Source organism: Trachurus japonicus, chromosome 4, assembly GCF_045865225.1.
Source record: "Trachurus japonicus isolate A0001 chromosome 4, Traja_1.0".
In the NCBI taxonomy this organism is placed as follows: Eukaryota; Metazoa; Chordata; class Actinopteri; order Carangiformes; family Carangidae; genus Trachurus; species Trachurus japonicus.
This window is the reverse complement of record NC_140910.1, coordinates 12,532,384-12,551,683: the sequence shown is the minus strand read 5'-3', so window position 1 is coordinate 12,551,683 and position 19,300 is coordinate 12,532,384. Positions and strand designations below refer to the sequence as shown.

The 19,300-nt window shown below is 42.4% G+C and overlaps 1 protein-coding gene across 50 annotated transcripts in view; it reads left to right on the top strand.

Moving 5' to 3' along the window:
• Positions 1 to 386: 386 nt before the first annotated feature.
• tcf3b (transcription factor 3b) overlaps positions 387 to 19,300 on the top strand; it is a 28,539-nt gene continuing 9,625 nt past the window's right edge. For 13 of the 50 annotated variants that reach the window (XM_085773986.1, XM_085773982.1, XM_085773985.1 and 10 more), the window contains exons 1-11: positions 625 to 948; positions 3,987 to 4,083; positions 6,183 to 6,255; positions 11,660 to 11,733; positions 12,435 to 12,510; positions 13,056 to 13,096; positions 13,336 to 13,468; positions 13,886 to 13,932; positions 18,494 to 18,593; positions 18,682 to 18,782; positions 19,080 to 19,203. In XM_085773986.1, coding sequence (XP_085630112.1) covers positions 4,009 to 4,083; positions 6,183 to 6,255; positions 11,660 to 11,733; positions 12,435 to 12,510; positions 13,056 to 13,096; positions 13,336 to 13,468; positions 13,886 to 13,932; positions 18,494 to 18,593; positions 18,682 to 18,782; positions 19,080 to 19,203 — 844 coding nt within the window. In that variant the 5' untranslated portion in view covers positions 625 to 948; positions 3,987 to 4,008. Of the gene's footprint in view, positions 949 to 3,986; positions 4,084 to 6,182; positions 6,256 to 11,659; positions 11,734 to 12,434; positions 12,511 to 13,055; positions 13,097 to 13,335; positions 13,469 to 13,885; positions 13,933 to 18,493; positions 18,594 to 18,681; positions 18,783 to 19,079; positions 19,204 to 19,300 lie in introns of all 50 variants that reach the window. The other 37 variants (XM_085773999.1, XM_085773988.1, XM_085774014.1 and 34 more) reach the window with 11 other exon arrangements.

The following is a 19,300-nucleotide window of genomic DNA, read 5'->3' as shown; positions in this document are numbered from 1 at the left end:
CTTCACATGTAGCGCTACTTCATGTTTAGACAAAATTGTAGCCTACTGTAGCTAACATTTGAATCTATAGTTTACAGTTGCTGTTTTTTTTTTAACAAAACCAAAATTATTTGTAGCCGGGTAGAGAAGCTACACTGTGTTTTGAAGAAAGAGAAAGGAGGACACGCCAACCACAGTAATAAAATGATGTCAGCGGGCATGTTGGAGCCCCCCTCAGCCAGCCTCCCTGAGCACACAGGGAAAGTGAGCGTCAAGAAGAAGGCGGGGACTAAGTCGATCTGCCGCCGCTCACTGGCCAGTCTTCCTGTCAGTCAGCAGTACACGCTTTCCCATTGGCTGAGCCCCTTTGCATTTATCGTGCCATCTCGTCAAGCTGCTGCTGTGTAATCGCAGGTAACTTTCTTACGATAGCCTTCCGCTGGACGACCTAGTTCTCGTAGCGCTCCTTCATTTTGAGGATTGCAGACGCAGTACTCGAAACTGAAGTTCGCCGTCGGACATTTCCGTCTTTTTGGTCATCGTAAGACGATAAAGTAGTATTTTTCCGCTGGAAAAACACCCGCTCTCTCAAAGGCGTTTGAAATCGGACACCGCTGGCGTTTGAGGCCCTCACATTTGTGCGGAGGGATACGTTGTTGCGTCTGACAATGTGGACGGAGGTGGTGAAGATGTCTACGAGAAGAATGAAATCATCTCAGTTGTAACAACAAAAAAGGAAGACGCGACATTAGTTACTATAATAGATTTGTTTGCACACAGGCTTGTTACATTGAAGCAAACACGTGGGCGCTGTGTGAAAAGCAGGCTTACCGGGACAAAAGGAAGACATCTACTGTGCTCCAATGCGTTTCATGCACTGAGGTCGAAATTCTCTTGAAGTTTTATGTTTTTCCCCTTGCGAGTCTCTTTTCTTTTTACTGTTGGATATCAGACACTTGGAGAGGAGAGGTAAAAACACACTCTTTCACTTCATGTTTCGGGCGAAGTTGCATGAATTCGATGTGTTTCATTGCCACATATTTCGACGCCTGCAATTTTTCGAAAAGTTTTTGGGAATGTGTGGTTAAAGCGGGGGATGTAAGTTTTTGTCTGGTTTGAGGTGGCGAGCTAAGTGTGTGATGGTCTCCGCATCGACCACGGAGAGGAGGAAATTACTCCTTTGTTCTGCAAAAAGACTCCCACCAACGTGAAATGTTAGTCCTGCCTAACAAGCCTCATTTTGTTTTTTCACCGTGTATCCGCCACTAGCTCTCGCCAGTGTGTGGAAATATGAAATCTTTACGTTGTGTAATGTTGGCGAGCATTTAAGCTAAACTTTGTGTTGTGGGCCTACGCGTATTTTCCATACAAGCCCGAGACAAACTTTCCATAAAACCCATTTGGTAGCCCTTTAAACATTCCTTTATGGAAGTGTCTGGCCACCAGCTAGACTTTATTTTATTACACATTTGGCAGGAAATTCCTCATGCTCCCACCCCCACCGTCTCCACCACTGAACTCCCTCATAATGCACGACTTGAACCCTAATATGCGAAAGAAAGAGAGCAGAGTATTTTCGTTGCATGAAGTTTGGACCATTGCTCTTTATTCTCCCGGGTCAGGGCCGCTGCACTTGTTTTGTTTTTTGTTTTGTTTTTTACACATAATCTGTTTTCACTGGGAGGTCGCAACGGGATATTATGGTTTTGTCCGTTTTTGAAGATGATGTCAACATAGTTCAAAATAAATGGTGAATGGCTTTAGTTGTCAGCAGTAGCTTGGCCCTGGATGTGGCCTAGCGGAGATGATCAAATAATGTACAGCCTACATCCTGTGGTGCCCTAGATGTTTACTGTCATTGTTATAAACTGTTTGACCCAAAGTGGGCATTATTTATAATTATGTTTCTGGCACAGGACATTAACATCCGTATCTTTCGGGGGGGCAGTGTTTGAATCAACAGTTGAATTTGCCTTTTCTCTTCTGTGCGGCAGCCCCCGTTGTTTCAGTCCTAATAGCATTGACATAAACACACGTTATAGTTACTTTCTTTTCTTTATGTGAACATTTGACCTGACTGATAAAGGCGAAAAACTGCACAACACATGCGCACGGAATTGTAATTTAAAAAAACAAAACAAAAAACATTTAATAACATAAGAAAAACAGAAAAAGAAAGTAGGTAGCATACCTCAGTTAATTACATGTTTGTTAGACGGGTCAAAGGAACTTAATTTGGTCCATTATTATGTTTTTTTTTAAAGTCATGGTCAAAAACTGACCCAGGCTCTAAAATGTGAATTGTGTTTGGCCTCAGGTTTATTTCACAAATAAAGTTTTTTGGTGTAAGGCGTTTGTTGGGCTGAGTAGTTTGATTCCCTGAAAGTGCAGACTCTTTTGTGGAGAATGACCTGCCTTCTCTGCCTTGTGTGGGGTGACAAAGACCCCTAATCTGCTTGCTTCAAATATTGATCCAGCACTAGCTGAAGATGCCATTTTGTTACATTAAGCCCTCCATGTGCTCTACTCCATTTAACTCACTGGTTAAATGATATTTGGGAATATTAAGTTTATTTTAGTGGTGTGTATGACCTATTTAGTCCATCCTATCCAGAAGTTTGGGAAAAGACACAACAGCCATGTTCCTAGCCTATTTACACTTGGAGCGATATGGTGTGTATGTGTGTGTGTTTTCACTTCCTTTCCTTGTCTCAAGGTTAGATTAGTTTGGCTTGCCAGAGTTCACTGGAGTTGGATTGTGTTGTTTGTTGCTCAAAAAGTGACTTGTGGTGTTTTCAGACATGCAGAAAAAGATCTGTTGAGTTTAATGCTTTTCATTGTTTTGCTTAGAAGTGGATCTAAAGTGATGTCATTTCCTGATATAATTTCAAAACATCTGAGTTCCCTTTGTTTACATTTCCCAATTTGACACTTTAGACATGAGCATCTTTTTTTTGTTGTTGCTCTATGATGGGATCAATTTATGCTAGTTCTGTGTTACAAAAGAGGCTGTAAAAGCACACCACCTGTTGGTGTCCAAGTGCCTCTATTCCTCCACTTGCTCCTCTTACCACTAGTTCCATGTGAAGCTCACAGAGCCACTACTCAGCATCAGAGAGCGGCCTCGGGCTTGCGTTGGAATGCAAAACACAGGGTAAATCCACTATTCATGCTTACTGTGTCATTTGACAAGGTTGTTTCTGAGTTGACATATGGTAATTTGGTAATGACGTGTTTGCATATAGTCATTAGCGCTGCCTTTCACCACTATTTCCTTGGGCTAACAATAGTCCCAATTATGTCTGTAATAGTAAATGTATTACATTCTCTTTTATGTAGCAATGATCGACATGGCTGTGTTATTTGCCAGGGTTGCGTAAAATGAAAGACCATTTTTTAAAGTCATTACTTGGTAGTGATTTGACTGAAGGCAGAGTATTCATCATTTTGTGGCAGTATCTCTTGTACTGCTTTGATGGGAAGGCAGTGTCTCAGAGAAATTATCATTTTTAAGTAGACCGGCCTGAAGTCTATGTGTTAAGTCGCCTCGTGTTGTCTGTTTTTCCTCATTGGTGTGCATTTCAGTGAGGTTAGTAATTTGAGCTGCATGTTTCGGCCAGCTGAGACTCAATAGACGATCACTGATTGTCATGTTTTAACTTTCCAAATATGCAAGATTTGCCCATGACTAGCATCTATTTTTATTTTTTAAATAATTTTCGAATCCCCAGAAAAAATAATGCTTTAGCAGTGAGAAGGTTGCCTCTGCGTTTTAGAGAAGTGCTGACATACTGCACCCCTACACTGGTGTCTTATGGGAGACTAACAACTTGCCAATATGAATCATCTGACAGGTTAAGATAAGGGTTGTGATACAGCAAAGCTAGAATAGTTTGAATCATTCATTACCATCATTCACCTTGTTTATTTTTTAAAGAACTAAATGTAACTTCTCTTTGTGCTTGCTAGTGCCATTAAAATCCTGTATCTGCAAATTTCTCTCATAGGGTTTATTAGAGACTGAAGGGTATGAACGAACAGCAGCAAAGAATGGCTGCAGTGGGAACTGACAAGGAACTCAACGACCTCCTGGATTTCAGTGCGGTAAGAGAGTGGGAGAGCAGTCTGGGTGGTTCTGGGTGGCAGTGGTAGGTGGGTGGCACGGGGAGAAAGAGCTAAAGAGAGAGCGATACAGGTCGGGGTATAGGGGAGGGAAAGAGCTGGAGGTCTGAATGAGAGAAGTGGGGAAAGGGCCGTGGAAAGCTAGTGGGACGCTTAATTTCTCAAAATCTGAAACATTTTTTTATAACAATAGGTTGTGTCAGCTGAAGTTATTTCCATCTCTCAATCCTGGCAGGCAGAGGTAGTGTTGATTACATCAAAGCATGGCAGGTAAAATATTGCTATACCTCAGGGTGAGTGGTGAAAATGAATTTGAGTTTTAAATATAGGTTACTCAATTATGTAGGTGATGCAGAGATACAGCAACAAGGAAGTGGATCCTCACTGAAATGAACTGGTGTCCACTGTAAAATGTAAATAGTGAATCAGGAACGAGTGCAGGAGATGGTGGAAATAATTTCACCCCTGTTCGTCTTATTAACAGAATCTGGAGGGGCGGGGGGTAATAATGTGATGTATGTGCAGACAGCCTCTGCATTTCTTTTTGTCATATTTTTAGTCTTAGGAAGATATTTTCACAGAAACTCTTTCAGAGCTATCCTCCAGACATTATCTACAAAGTGGATAGAGGTATTCTGTTCAGCTTTATTTACCTGTGTTTCATTTTGTTGTGAAGCCCTTTGTTGAGCTTTACGCTGACATAAACATCTCAGAGGCCCAGTGGAGCTGTGTTAGTTTTTGCTCCTAAAGAAATTGGGTAGCTGCTGAGGCTAAATTGCCAGCTCTGGGTAATTATTATATATGGGGCGCAATAGCTAATTCCAAACTGTGACTCCTAATAAATATTGTCAGCAGTATTAATGTCCCATGTGATATCTTTGATAAACTAGAGTTGACTAATACTGAAGTGGTGATATCATTACAAGAGTCATTGAGATTTTTAGCACCAGGGAACAACAGGACTAGCTTTATTTTTGTGACTTTTGGAAATGCTTTGATGTGCTTTATTGTTAGAGCGCCATTATAAAGACTTGCAGGATTAAGGCAGCTGCTTCATTAATGTAGTCATACTCTCTAACACACCATTGGTATTTAAAGGAAATCTTACCCCACGAAAGAAAAACACTCCTTGTTGTGAGGGGGGGTTGTGGGAGGCTCTCATTAGACAGTTGGGTTTGTGTTAGAAAAGCTCAGATTGATCAGCTGCCAGTTTGTGTCAGCAGATGTTCCATCTAAATGTGACATTTGTAATATGGGTGAGGAACTGTCAAACATTGTACAAACAAATTTCCCTTCTATGTTTATTTGCTGGCTAGTCACGAAAATGCACGCTTGATTGGACGTGGAATAAAGCTACACATGTCTGAGATAACTTCAACCAAATGTAATGGAAACAAAGATGGTTTCCAACTCGGTTGTTGGACTGGTTTAGACTGTTCAAAAAAAAAAAAAGGAGAAAAAAAGGGATCATATGTGGTAGTGGCAGATTGTGTTATGGTGTCCTACTTTCAAAAAGGTTTGCTTTGTACAGTCGAGCTCGTCACTGAAAGATACCACACGGCAGAAATTTAGACCACACCGCGGTAAAGCTCATAGGGGCTCGGCTCGCTGACAGCGCCCATGGCCTCATCAAAGTGTTTTAGAAGTTTAAATATAATATTCCTCTGGACCTCTGGTCTTTACGTCTAAAAGGTTTAATCTCAGGATTCTGCATATTTGTTTTGGCAAAACTCGCCTATATATTGGTTGATGATACACTAAAGAAATCACATGATTTCGAAATGTGTTATTTTGCAAGGAAGGAACTTGAACGCTCCTAACTTGATACTACTGTGTAGTAGCATGTTTTACTGTTAAGATGGAAGTTTTGCTATCAATGGTTAAGTCCATGTTTTTCCAATAGTATCTGACTTTAGACCGATCCAAAAACTCAAAGGGCCGATGAAGGGAGGAAAAAAACGTACAACAGCCGATCGACATGTGTGTGTGTGTGATGTCATTTATGAGTAGAAATAGGATGTGTGAAGTGTGCCATCCTTTACTTTGTTATTTACACTATCCTTTCCTCTTTTGTCTTGTAGATGTTTGCGCCGCCAGTAGCCAACGGGAAGAACAGGACAATGACACTCGCCAGCAGTCAGTTTGGTGGATCAGGTAAGTTTTTCAGCTTAATTGCACAAACCTACACTAAATTTCAAGGCAGGGGTGGTGTTTTGTTGATACAGTATATCTTGGCAAATATTGGGTTTCACTGGAGCTGAGCATGGGATTTTAACAGACAATACTGTGGCCATGTGTAGGTTTTGGCAACAGCAATTACAATGTAATACAACTCATGATCTTAAGCATTAAAGGGGAGCTCACCCGAGTCTTTTTTTTTCTCCCCCACATAACCCTTGTGGTATCTTGTACGCAGGCGGTTTCAGTTTTGTCTGCCCAGGTTTTGAGATTTCTGCCACTGCTTTTGTAGCAGAGGTTAATTTTATTTGTGGCTCTTGAAGCTTTACGAAATTGAGGAAATGGTCGTGCTTCTATTTGTTTATCCTACACTGATTGTAATAGATTGAGTAGCGCAAGTAATTTTTGAAGAAATTACTGTTTGGCAACGCACTGCAGCTTCCTCTAGGCCTGTTTATGTGGCGATTCCTTGATTGTTATCTAAATAGAAAAGAAATCTTTTCAGACTACTGTTCTTGGCCTTTTAACTGTCCTGAATATAGTATTGGCACATCTCGTCAAAACTGAAAAAATAGACTGCACCTTTAAATCTTTCCAGACTATGAATATTTTTGTATGAAGAATTGAAACTATGAGATTTATTAATATGTTCACGTGAGTTTTATTTTAACAACCCATTAGTCTTCAGTTCACTATTTTAAAGTGCAAACTGGCTGCCATTTGACCCCCTCCCCCCAGCACCTGAAGCCTTTAAGTGAGCCTTTCTCTCTTCCTGAATGTTATGAGTAAGTTGCATTACTTTCGTTCCTCTGTCACCCTGCCAACCTGGCGTGTGAAATCGAGTCACACTCCCCAGTGTTCCCCAGAGTGAGAACTTGGCCACAGAGGAACAAAGACAAAAAAGGGGGCTTATGGACTTGAAACGACTCCCCCACCCTGAAGTGTAAAACACTCCTCCCCCAACACGGCACAGGGCTCTTACCCCCACTGATCTGCAGGAAATGGCTTGAGCCCGAGACAATGTCCCTCACCCCCAGCTCACAGCCTCTTAAACTGGCCCAGCATGCAGAGAGTGGCCAGAGTGGAGGAGAGAGCTTGTTGAATAGGGATCAGCCCGAGGAAGGCAGGATTCTGTTTGTTTCTATTACAGCAGGCAATTACTAAGCAGTGAGGAGTTAATTCCTTCCCCCCTCCTCATGTCCTAAAGTGTGGCCCTCAGTCATTGACACCCATTTTAATGCGATACTTCAAGCTGTCACATTTAACTTTGGGATATCTGCAGGTACCCTCTAATAGCACTTGGGAGTCAAAAATGTTTTCTCTCTCTTGTAGATCTGTGTCATGTTAAACACATGTAACACATAAGAGACGTCCCGTCTGTATGAGGTAGAAAACTCATATCGACAGGGGGGAAAACTCGATCCGGAAACGGGTGCACATCCATATGTCTAAATTCATATTTTCTGTAATGAGTGGATTTGTCAAAAAGGTTTTGAAACCTACTCCAGGCTGTTGTGTACTAGACGGTATGGCTACAGGCAAGAAAACCTGTCTATTATAGAACTGATGACCATTAAAGAACAATGTGTGCTTATGATGTCACTTAGGCGGCTTGTATATTCAAGGCCCCAGCAGCGCGGGAATGGTAGTGGGCAGTCTAGTGGCCCACCAGACCACCACTATTCATCAACACAAAAGTGCTCAGAGGGGTGCTAATTGCATTAGGCGTCCTTCTCCCTTCCTCAGTGGCCAGAGTGTGCGTGTGTGCTGGGGGGAGGGAGGGTGTGTCGGGTAGAGTAGAGTGGAGAGGAGGGGAGAGGAAAGAGGAGAGGATTGGCAAGAAGTGCGGGATGTTTGAGAAGTAGGGGAGGCAGAGTGTGATGGTGTGTGGTGGGAGCTGGCCAAGCCCACAAGCCTTCAGGCAGGCGTCCCCTCTGTCACCTTTGCAGCTGCTGGCAACGTCTCCAACCCCCTTCACACACATACAAACACACAAATACACAGGACGCGACATGCTCGCTTCCCTGAGATCACAACAAAAAACACTGTGAATTTACACGTGCCCCCCTCCCCAGTAGCTAGTCGGGTAGCTATATGTGTTTGACTTTTGCACCCTCGGCTGTATACCTACACACACAAGTGCAGTATTATGTCAGATATTTCTCTGTGCATTAGTGAGCTGTAGTTAGAAAATCTAAGCCCTCAGAAAGAGGAAATCTCAAAGGAGCATGGCTTCCTTCTTCAACTAAATTAGATGTTTTCAGAGCCTGCAGCCGTAAGAAGGCTTTGTGGCTTAGAAAATAAATATTTTTTCTGGGCTTTGGTTGTGAGTCAGTATTTGTCTTCATTCACACCAACCATGTCGAACTCTAGATGGATGCGATATGCTTCTAGGAAATGTGTATATTTAACCGATGGACAATTCAGAGTATTTTAAATCTTAACCTTGTTTTCCAATTTATCTCTTACTTCACTTCAACCTATGTAGCTCCCGTTTGATTAGAAGCACTAAGGGTCACAGCATGTGTCATCAGTTGAGCCACAGATGAATTAAATTATTTTTTTCAGTATATAATTGTCCATTGTTTGAAGATCAAGTGAGTTTTAGATCTGTTAGTAAGTATTAGCTACAGTACTCTGTCTTTGTGTAGTCTTGGATGTCCTGTAAGTGACTTGCGTACTGAAACAGCGACATTAATCATTTTATAGCATTTTAATGCTATGTCTTTTCACAATATGGGTAAAAAAAGGGGGGAAATGTGTCAACACAAACAGTAAAACATTTGGATACATTCAACAATATTTGCAATCAAAAGCACTGGAGTTATAGGTTTCAGCCTACTAGTCTGGTAGCTTATGTTTTTTTTTATTATTATTTATTATTAAAAACGCATAAATGGATTTAACAAAAGATTGTTGAACTGCTGGAAGTTTCTTTTCTACTTCTAGCAATATGATGCAAAAACAGCAAAAAATTGCAAGATGTCAATGCACCCAAAGAGGTGTGTTACCACTGCTGCGCAAGCATCACCCTATTGTGTCAAATTAATCAATTGCAGGTATTTAAAACACATCCACAGTAGCTGAGAACTACTGCGTAGTAGCTTGAAGATCCTTTGTTTTCTTAACAAACAAAAAACAACGAAACCTAATTTTAATTTCTTTTCATAACCAGAATGAATAATGAATTAAATAAGGATATAAAGATCTGGGGCACGTCATTTTAAATTAAATAGTGAATACAGACTCTTCAAGTGTCAGAGCAAACTTTTAAGGTCATGGACAATTGGTTCTTTTAAACCAAGGCATCATAAATATTTTTAGTGGCCAAAATGATTGATTCAAGAGTACATCACTGACCCACTTTAAATGGTTTTTACAATTAGATTTTAAAACTTGCTTGTACAAGAGAAACATGGCCACATACCCGGCAGCCAAATGTTATCATCTGATATGTAGTGGCCAGTGTAGCACGTGACCCCAACAGATTTTCTATTTTATTTTTTAATAGCATGTGAAGTGTGGCAGGTCAGTTATAAGACCATTATACATTATTTTAACATTTTGGTTGCCTGTGGTGACTGTCAATTTGCATTTGGTATTACACATGACAAGAGATTAACAACAATAGAAAGATCTCTCCTCTGGCATAGCTGGGCTCTTCTAGGCTGGCTGAGCGTCAGTGTCACCTCAGCAGCTCTCCACCTTGTTTTAATTGCCTTCGAGTTAATTACTCCAGTAAGTGTGAAACAATGTTGTCAGACTTCTCCTGCACAGCCGTGCTTTCACTCTCTCCTCCGCACCCCCACCGGCCAAATGGAGGCTTCATAGGTGGATGAGTGGTGTATTGAAAATGGCTGTGAAGATCATGAACTTACTCTCTCAAACTCTACTTGTTGTGTTGGAAGGCCCACTCAGTGCAGGTTATTGTTGACAGTGGTGCGATGTGATTTTGCAGTTTACCCACTATATTTTTATGTGTTTAGCATATATGGAAATAGAGCGTTGTTAAGTGGAGAAAGGGGGGGGGTTTGAGGTAAAGTACACTCATCCATAGCTAGGCCAGAGACAGAAAACCTCATTGTTGAAGATTTTTATCTTGCTAATTTGGTATTACTGCTCATGGTACCAAGCTTTGGCCAAAGTATCTTCATAAAAACTCTGTCATCTTTATTTAGAGACGAGCCCGTCACCAGTGTCCTGTGCCATTGGACATGGTTGATGGTGGTGCGGCGCTTTATTAGTGCTGTGGCCTTTCAGCAGGGCCGACCTGACAGTGAGCGAGGCTGATCTTTTTGAGGTCCCCTCTCCTCCTGTTTGCCTGATTCTCCATGCCACTGGCATCAGCGCCATAGATCACGGCTGTCGCAGCGTGTGTAGGTGCTTGCACCGCTCTGTTAGTCTCATCACTCATTCTCACTCGTCAGCCAGGCTGCTGATCTCGCCCAGACCCCTCTCACTCTTGTTCTCTCTCTCCATCTCCCTCTCTCTCTCTCTCTCTCTCCCTCCCCCTCTCTCGTCCCCTTGCTTTTTCCTTCCACCCGCTCACTCTCTCTTTTGCTTTCTCACACACATTTTTTTAATTAGGAAAAAAAAAATCAAAGACGAAATATGAATATTCATAAGGAAGCCGCATTAATATGCACAATTATGCAAATCAGCATGCAATTAAGCCTTGTGTCTCCAGAGAGCCTGGATAGCATTAGTGCATAAGACAGGGAGAAGGGGATGATGGGGGTATTTTGGAGTTTTCTGCTCCACCAGTCTTTTGGCTGTGTTTTTCCTTTGTGCCACACATCAGTTCTTTCTTTACCTAAAACATAATGGTTCATGTTTTGGCTTTACACATTTTGTTTTGTGTTACATTATGTGTTTTTTGTGTGTCAAATAGACTGAGTGGAATTTTAAGTGTGGTTTAGATGACATTATATCCTCTTGGAATACATTAGGGATATTAATGGTTAATTTTCTGATATTCAATGACCATAATGAACGCTAATGGTACACTGAGCAGCATTTCCTACGTGGTTTTCCACAGAAATTGTCTAACATTACATTGCATCTTGAATGCGACAGCAGCGTGTTTGATCAATAGTGATGCTCTATCCTGGCTTGTGCAAACCCACTGTGGCCACTTAAGGATATCGAATGCTGAGAGAACGGCATTGTGACAAGTTCCCTGATATGATTCCAGCATCAGGGCATTTATACATATCTGTAGTGACACATAGGATAATAATTACGTGTACTCATTTGGTGATTGCTCATGTTCTTTCACAGTACAAGCCCAACCTGCCTTTTGATTCTATCATATCTAAATCAAGACGAACATCCTAGAGTCCCTGCCTGTCAATCTAAGCACTGTCATTTCTTTTTTCAGCAATAGATGAGCGCAGCGGCTCTGGGTCTTGGGGTTCGGCAGAACAGAACAGCCCCTCTTTCAGCCAAGGACGGGTAAGATCTAAATACACACACACTCACACTCTTTAGTTGCACATGATTTTTAGTTTTGAGATCTGAGCATTAACACCAGATGCCATGATATTGTCGCACACTTGCACATATTCGGCTAATCACTCTGCATTAGATGAACACATACACACACACACACACGCACGCACCCTCTCCCCTAGCCACCACAACAGCTTTGTGCTGTTTTCCTACCGTGTGCCATGTTTGATTTGAAGTGGTAGTTTTACTTTCTACCTAATAACCTTGGCTCAGGATCCTGCATTGGCAAGCGCTCTGGTAGCCCAGAACCTCTGTGGAAGCCCACCAGTAATTGCAGCTTCACATCCGCCGTAACTGTCTTGGCACAACTCTTGTGTAAATACAAGGAACAGGGGGTGAAATAGATGCAGCGGGCTTTGATTACCACAAGTTGATAATTAAGAAAGTCGGTTTGAATCCCCCGAGCTGATGCAGATTTGTTTGGCAGGGATCCTGTTAGTTAGACAGAAAAGCAGAGGGAGGGTAACTGCTAAGCCATATAGGTGTGCTAACAAGACAGTGATGGCCTTTAAGAGTGGTTATCATTTAGGTTTGGGTATTTGTAAAAATGTATATATGTAATGATAATGCCTCCATGTTCTTTATTTCCGTGCCTCTTTGCCATTTTGAGGTTACTCATATTGTTTTGTTTGCGGTTGCTCCAGCAGGGCTATGGAGAAGGATCCCACTACAATGAGCATGAAGGCTTGTCCTCTCCATTCATCAGTTCAGGCATTGCAGGTAAGCTCTTCTTTGGCTCTTTAAGTAATTTTTCACAAGGGACTCTTACTAGGTATAAATGCCTTGATGAATTTTTGTAGCACTTAAACAAAGTGAGTGTATAAATTGGGTAAATGCACTTCTCGGTACCAGACGTAATGTTGCTTTGTCACACACACAGTTTTAAAATAAACATGTTGATAATGGCCAATTCGACTGTTGTGCATATTTTGTTATGACCACAGAATTGTTTTTCTTTGTGGCAAAATGTGTATGTGTGTCTACATGCATGTATGTGCGCGTGTGTGTGAGTGTGTGCGCCTGTGTTCATTCGTTGAGTGTTGGGGATGTTAGGGCACTGAAGCAGAAACCTTCCCTAGGGTTTTTTTCTGGCAGGCGGCTTTATGCAGCTGAGCGTACTGAAAAAGAGGAGAGCATCTCTGGACTTTCTGTACTTTAGAAAACCTAGTTTTCATTTGTTTTAGCACACATCAGTGACTCTTAATGTGTGCATACAGCTCAGGTTTTCACTCCTTTTTAAAAAGATCTTTGCTTTAATCTTGCAGGTAAAAATGAGAGGCCACCATACCCTCCCTTTGGAAGCCAGGTATGTTACTATTTTTCAGATTTCTTGCATTTCACCACAAGGTTATGCATGTGTTAGAGATATACTCACATAATGCATCAATGTAAAGGAAGCCCTGCTTTCTCACTTCTCTTTTCAGGTTAAATACTTTGAATTAACCGTCTCCATTTCCTAGAACAGAAGCTGTTTGTTTGTGCTGTGCTTTCCCACACCCCTTTTATGTATTATTAGTAAGACCTTGTCTCTCTGTCTTGTCCTAGCCTGGTTTTCTTCCTAGTGACATAGCGATGCCCAGCCCAGATGCCATGTCACCCTCTGGACTCAAATCTGGCTCCCAGTTTTACCCATCATACCCTAACAATCCCAGGAGAAGGCCACCTGAGGGAGGCATAGGTAAGATAGACATGAGGCATCTAGCGTTAGTAATTTCATTTTATGTTTATATTTTTTTCCATTCCTCTATTTCAGCAATCTACTGGTTATTTTCTTGATTGATTAATTGTTCATGGCATAATTGGCCTTCGATGAGCAAAAATTTTATTTAATGGCTACAAATTCTTAAATGTTTTTTTTTTTTAATTAAAAATAATAAATAGTTTCAGCAGCCTCATTTCATTCACACCGACATGCACATACAGACTGGCACACTGTTACTGTTGTATGTTGTCTAGTTTTTGTTTTCCAGTTGAAATTGGATGAAACTGCACCTGAACTGACATAATATTGACGTATATGTCTTTGCTGAGTCCTTATTTGTTTTTTTTCAGTCTCTGTTTCACCTTTTCTCTCTCTCCACCCACCTCTATGTAGACACCCAGCCAAAGAAGATTCGGAAACCCCCTGGCCTGCCGTCCTCGGTGAGAGCTTATTTCTGCTTGCCTTCACAGCTCACAGCCAGTCCTCTCTCTCTCTCTCTCTCTCTCTCTCTCTCTCTCTCTCTCTCTCTCTCTCTCTCTCTCTCTCCCTCTCTCTCTCTCTCTGTGCGCGCTTGAGCAGTTCTGTGACAGACGGGGGTAAAGATCCTCTGCTCAGTCAAACTCTGCAAGCTGACAGTCAGGCAACTCAAGCCCCAATAAACATCATCACCGTGGTTGTCTCTACACTACACTCAAGTGGTGTTCAGGGTCTGTCATGTAGACAAGCAATTTTATGGGATTTTGAGATACTTCGTCAAGTCTGGTAACTGGAATTACACGTTTACAGAGGTTATGGATTTGTGGTATAAAGATGCAGATGTTTCGGGGAGGCTAATGCACACGAGGTCTTGGTAGTTCTCTCAAAGTTCGTAATAAGATACTTAAATTTGTTAAGCCGGACAGTGTTTCACCTCGCTTTTTTTGTCTTTGAGGTGGGAAAGTGGGGGTGCGAGCGTCATTTCGATTTAGGCTCCAAATTAACTTAGACGTATATGAGGGAAAAAACGACTCGGCTTCGATTTTATTCTAAAAGACACGTGCATCCACGATTCTGTGCCCCCGAAGCCTGCATCGCATTCATGTGATCGGTTTTTCAGGGTGCGCACTGGTATTTAAAAATCAGATGGCAGAGGGAGAATAGCACCGTTTGGTCAACCCTGTCTGCAGCTTCTTACTGGGTGCTTCGGGTGGAGGGCTCCAACTGTTTTGGACTAGTCAGACCAACAGGTCCTGCTCCTAAGCTCCTAGATTTCCCGTTTTTCAAGGGGGGCGGGGGCTCGCGCTGGCAAGGCGGGCCGTCCCACCAACAGAGCAGTAGGGGAAACACTGCCGGAGTTTTAGAGTGCTCTTCTTGAATCTTTTATCTCTTCTCTCTTTTTTCACTAGCACCTGACAATGTAGAGACCATACAGGAAGTTGTTTGACTAAATAGTTATCAGTCTGGGAACACTTTCACTTCTTTGAATAACAATCTTGTAGTTTTAGTTCCTAAATCTTAAGTTATTTGTAAGGTGTGTTCCTTAAAGTTGTTAAAAGTGAAATTTAAATGTATTAGTTTAAGATTTAAGTGGATTTGACGGCGGATTCCACAGAGTGCTATTGAACCCTAGGTCCATGCAGTTTGAAATATCCTTTGATTTACTGTACCAAGTGTCACATTTTGTCAGTGGGCCCAGAATTCCCAGCAGCTGATGCAGCCTGTGTGTTGATGATGGCAACCACACATAGCTGGAAACACTAGTCACTGTTACATGTTTGAGAATGCACTGAATGAATCTCACTGTTGGTTTAAAGTGACTTCACAAAGAATTGAATGCAGTTGCCCACATCATGCTCATTTATAGTTTAACTTCACAAGCTAAATTTGAGTCTTGTGTGCTTATTACCAGCTCATCCTTCTATACAGTTTCAGCAAGTAGATCATAGATGACTCAGAGGCAGTTTTATTCGGGTCTATTCGAATACCACATCAACACAACAGTACCTTCTTAACATTTTCTTCTACTTTTACCTAAAATAACTGATGCAAACGTGATATTTCATGTCTGACGGATCCTATCAGACAGTTGCCTGTGGTACTGTTGCTATTAGATTCCAGTCTTGCTGTTGAGCTGCCACTGGGTCATCAATATGAAATACTGCCATTGCACAAACATTTTCTGTAACCCAGTCCCTCGCACTACTGTAGTTCTCAGATGACAAGAGTGACCCAAAAAATAAACCGGGTGTGGAACCTTTGCGTCTCTGCTGTGTTTCAGCACGGTGCCTTGAAGCAGTACACCGGTAACACAAGCAAAGGAAAACAAGATTAACACAAGTTGTTGTTGACAATTCATAAATCAGCTCGTAAATGTCGAAGAAATTAAAGGTCCCCTAGGTCAAATACTTGGAGATGATTTCATTGTCTTGGTAAATGTTGCACACATTTAGACAACAAAAGTTAAAGGAAGATCAACTAGTGCCTTTGCTCATGCATTTCTCAACACATGAAGGAAATTCAAAGGATTCATATGGCTGACTGGGTCCAAATTGCCGAGCCACGGCTGTGTTTTGTGGTAAGACGTGAAGTCGAGCGTTAATAGTTCTGTGGTATGACTCTTAGTTTGAGAAGGAGCTGCAACAGATGCAGCTACTGTAGCTGATTGTATTGATTAGGTGGGTTCATATCAGATTGACCAATTGGTCAGAAATAGATCACTATTAGACATGAACTATCTGCTTAATCCATGTTTTTGTTTATTGTACACCGATGAGGCAGAGAAATCAGTTTGTTTTTTGTTAAATCGACAATTTCCTCCACCTGTAGGTGTTGAAGTGGCTGCTGACACCTCTGTGTGTAGACAGACAGACTTACCACAGTGACGACATCTGTGATTTGAACGTGAATACTTGTTGTTGCCCTGTCTTTTTCACTGTCTGAACCTCAGTCATTCCCCACAGTGTGAACGATGGCCGCGTGGTTTTAGTGCAAATGAGATGTCTGTGTGTGAACCCCCCTCCCCCATTTCACCCAGCCCTCCGCCTACGCTTCACCACATGATGGCCTGGGTGGGCCTCCCCCTGTGAGTGACCCAGTTGTGAGGCGCAGTGCTTGCGAGGCCTCTTAGCCCCGTGTCTGAGCCCAGATTAATGACTGCCGATGATGATCCTGTGGTCTGTCCTCCCTCCCACACTCCCTCTCTTCCTGCTTCTCTTCACCGCCCCTTCAACATACTCCTCTTTTTTTTCTTTATCTGCTTTTGTCACTTAAATCATGCTGCTGTAAATCAGTAAATGGACAAATAACTACGGCCTTCTAAAGGCTGTTTTCCCATTTCCCCTGAAGCTGCCTGACTTCTGTAACCTACCAATGCCTGTACACAAGATCCTTGCCCCAACCCCGTGACCCTTCACCCCCTCTCATCTGCAACAATCAGGCACATGAGGGAACTTCTCTTCTGCCCCCTAGTTGTCCACTACACTAACCACAAAACCCACGTGGTTGAATGAAGTGCTCTGAGGTTAGTTTGATGTTAATCTTCATCTACTCCCCTCCCCTTTGCCACAACCCATGTTTTTATAGTGTAGAGACCTTTACATGGTCATAACCTGAATTACATTAAACCCCTATTAGTTAAGGATTTTACCCTAGAAATCCCCTTTCTTCCTGAGAATACAATTATCCAGCAACACCAGTCATTGTGTAGTTCTCTGTTCCCATCTAGAGCAGCAGGATTCACTCGACATTGTTCACCGTGAAAGAACAACTCAAAGCCTATTGTTAAATGAAGCCATCTCCGTCATGTTTTCCCCTGAATTAACCGTGATCATTTTAAATCCCTTGTTTCCTTCACACTCCCCTGGCCATATCAAGCTTTGTTTAAGTCATTTAGATTACCTTCTCCTGTCCCCCGTCAACACCCCTTATCTCTCTACCCATTTCATAAATCATCAGGGCCTTCATTTTTTTCCCCTCAATCCTTCCCCTTGCCCCTTTACCACCCCCTACCCACTGCACTCTCTCCATCTCCCTCTCTCTCTCCCTCCCTCTCTCTCTCTCCCTCTCTCTTGCTGACTGGATCCCAGCCCCCATCTCTCTCCCTCTCTTCGCTCCCTCTCCTCAGCCCAGCTGCCTGTGGAGTTGGATATGGTCCAGGAACAGGCAGATGGCTCTGTAATTAGAAGTGCATCTCTCCATTCCCTTTCCACTTCTCCCTGTTAAATCAAATTACAGAAAAAAATCCCTTCTCTGGATTAGCATTCTTTGCAGCATAGCCTCAATTCTCTTTCTCTCTTCCTCTATCTGCCATGTACAACAGAGGAGGAGAGAAAAAGACAAACTGAGTGGCGGCTGATGGTGTCGAGAAACTGAGGGCTTCTCATGTCCATCTTCAGTCTGGCTTTGGAGGCGTAGCATCCATTTTTGTTGGCAATACGCAGAAAGGATGTGTGACTCTTTTAAGGTGCTAATATCAAATGTCCAGTTTCATTGGAGATGATCATTTCCGTGTTTCTAGTTCTCTGTTGATGCCACAGAGAATGTGATAGTGCTAGTCTGAGGGTATTGCTTGTGGAGTGTGCATGGGTGTGTGTATATGTGTGTTGGCTCACTGAATGCATGGTATGTGTGCGAGCTGATACCGAATGTGTTTTAGGGAGGGGCTGCAGGCCAGGCAGTGCGATGTCACTGGGGTCCTGGGAGCTAGAGGAAGTGCTCACTGTGCACTGGGATTCAAGCCGTCGCTGTGCCCAGCATGCCATGGCCGCTGTGTTCTCCTCCACGGGCGAGGAGCCGGTTTGCCTACACCGCCGGCAGACTCCCTCTTGCCATCTTGTGGCCAGTGAAAGCTAGTGTTTTCTCCATAGCAAGGATAGGGTCGATTGTACATTACATTGCTATTTTGTCTAATGTAATGCTTGAGGTTATAGAGGCAAACTCTTTTTTTAAATCTAGAATCCTATAGTACCTGTGTTCAGATCTATATTGTTTATTGTACAACTCATGGACTGTTTGTTTGCTTAGGTGTATGCCTCCACATCTGGAGATGAGTACACCAGAGACAATGGAGGATATCCCGGTGCTAAGCCTGGAGCTGTCTACCCTGGCTCCTTCTACATGCAAGGTAACTTTTCACAACATTTCACTGGAATGATTTTTGTTTTCGGTCAAACTTGTTTTCATATTTGCAAATGTGTCTCCACTTCTCTTAGAAGACCCCTGGTCATCTTCTGGCTACTCGGCCATGCTGGGCAACTCTCCACACATTGGACAACCAGGCTCCTTCTCTGCAATTAACCCACAGGACAGGATGGTGGGTAGAAACAGCCTCAGTTACACACTAGTCTACTTGTCATCCTTTTCCCCCATTTCACCGACATCTTTTTCTTTCATCACAATAGCTCATATCATCATTGTATAGCTTGAAAGGACATTGAACTTGAATGTATAAGTTCACATTGAGATGTATTAATTGATTAATCCATGATGTATGAATATATTTATTTTATTTCATTTATTAATTAAAGCTAAGCATCCATTATAAAGCTGATGTATTAAAATCAATTGCAAGTGTATGTTCCTTATGAAGCTGCTTGTATCCCTCCTCCAGAAGCGTCAACCCCTGCCTCTGTCCCCACAGAACTATCCTCTGCACGGCAGCGAAGTCAACGGCTTCCACTCAGCCCCCACCACCTACAACCACACACCCGCCATCAATGGAGAAGGCATCATGGGTAAGGAATGTTTAAAATGTCCTCATCACACAAATATCATTGTAATGTCTGTCACTGATTCAACTCCCTGGTCATTTGGATTTTTTTTTCTGCCAAA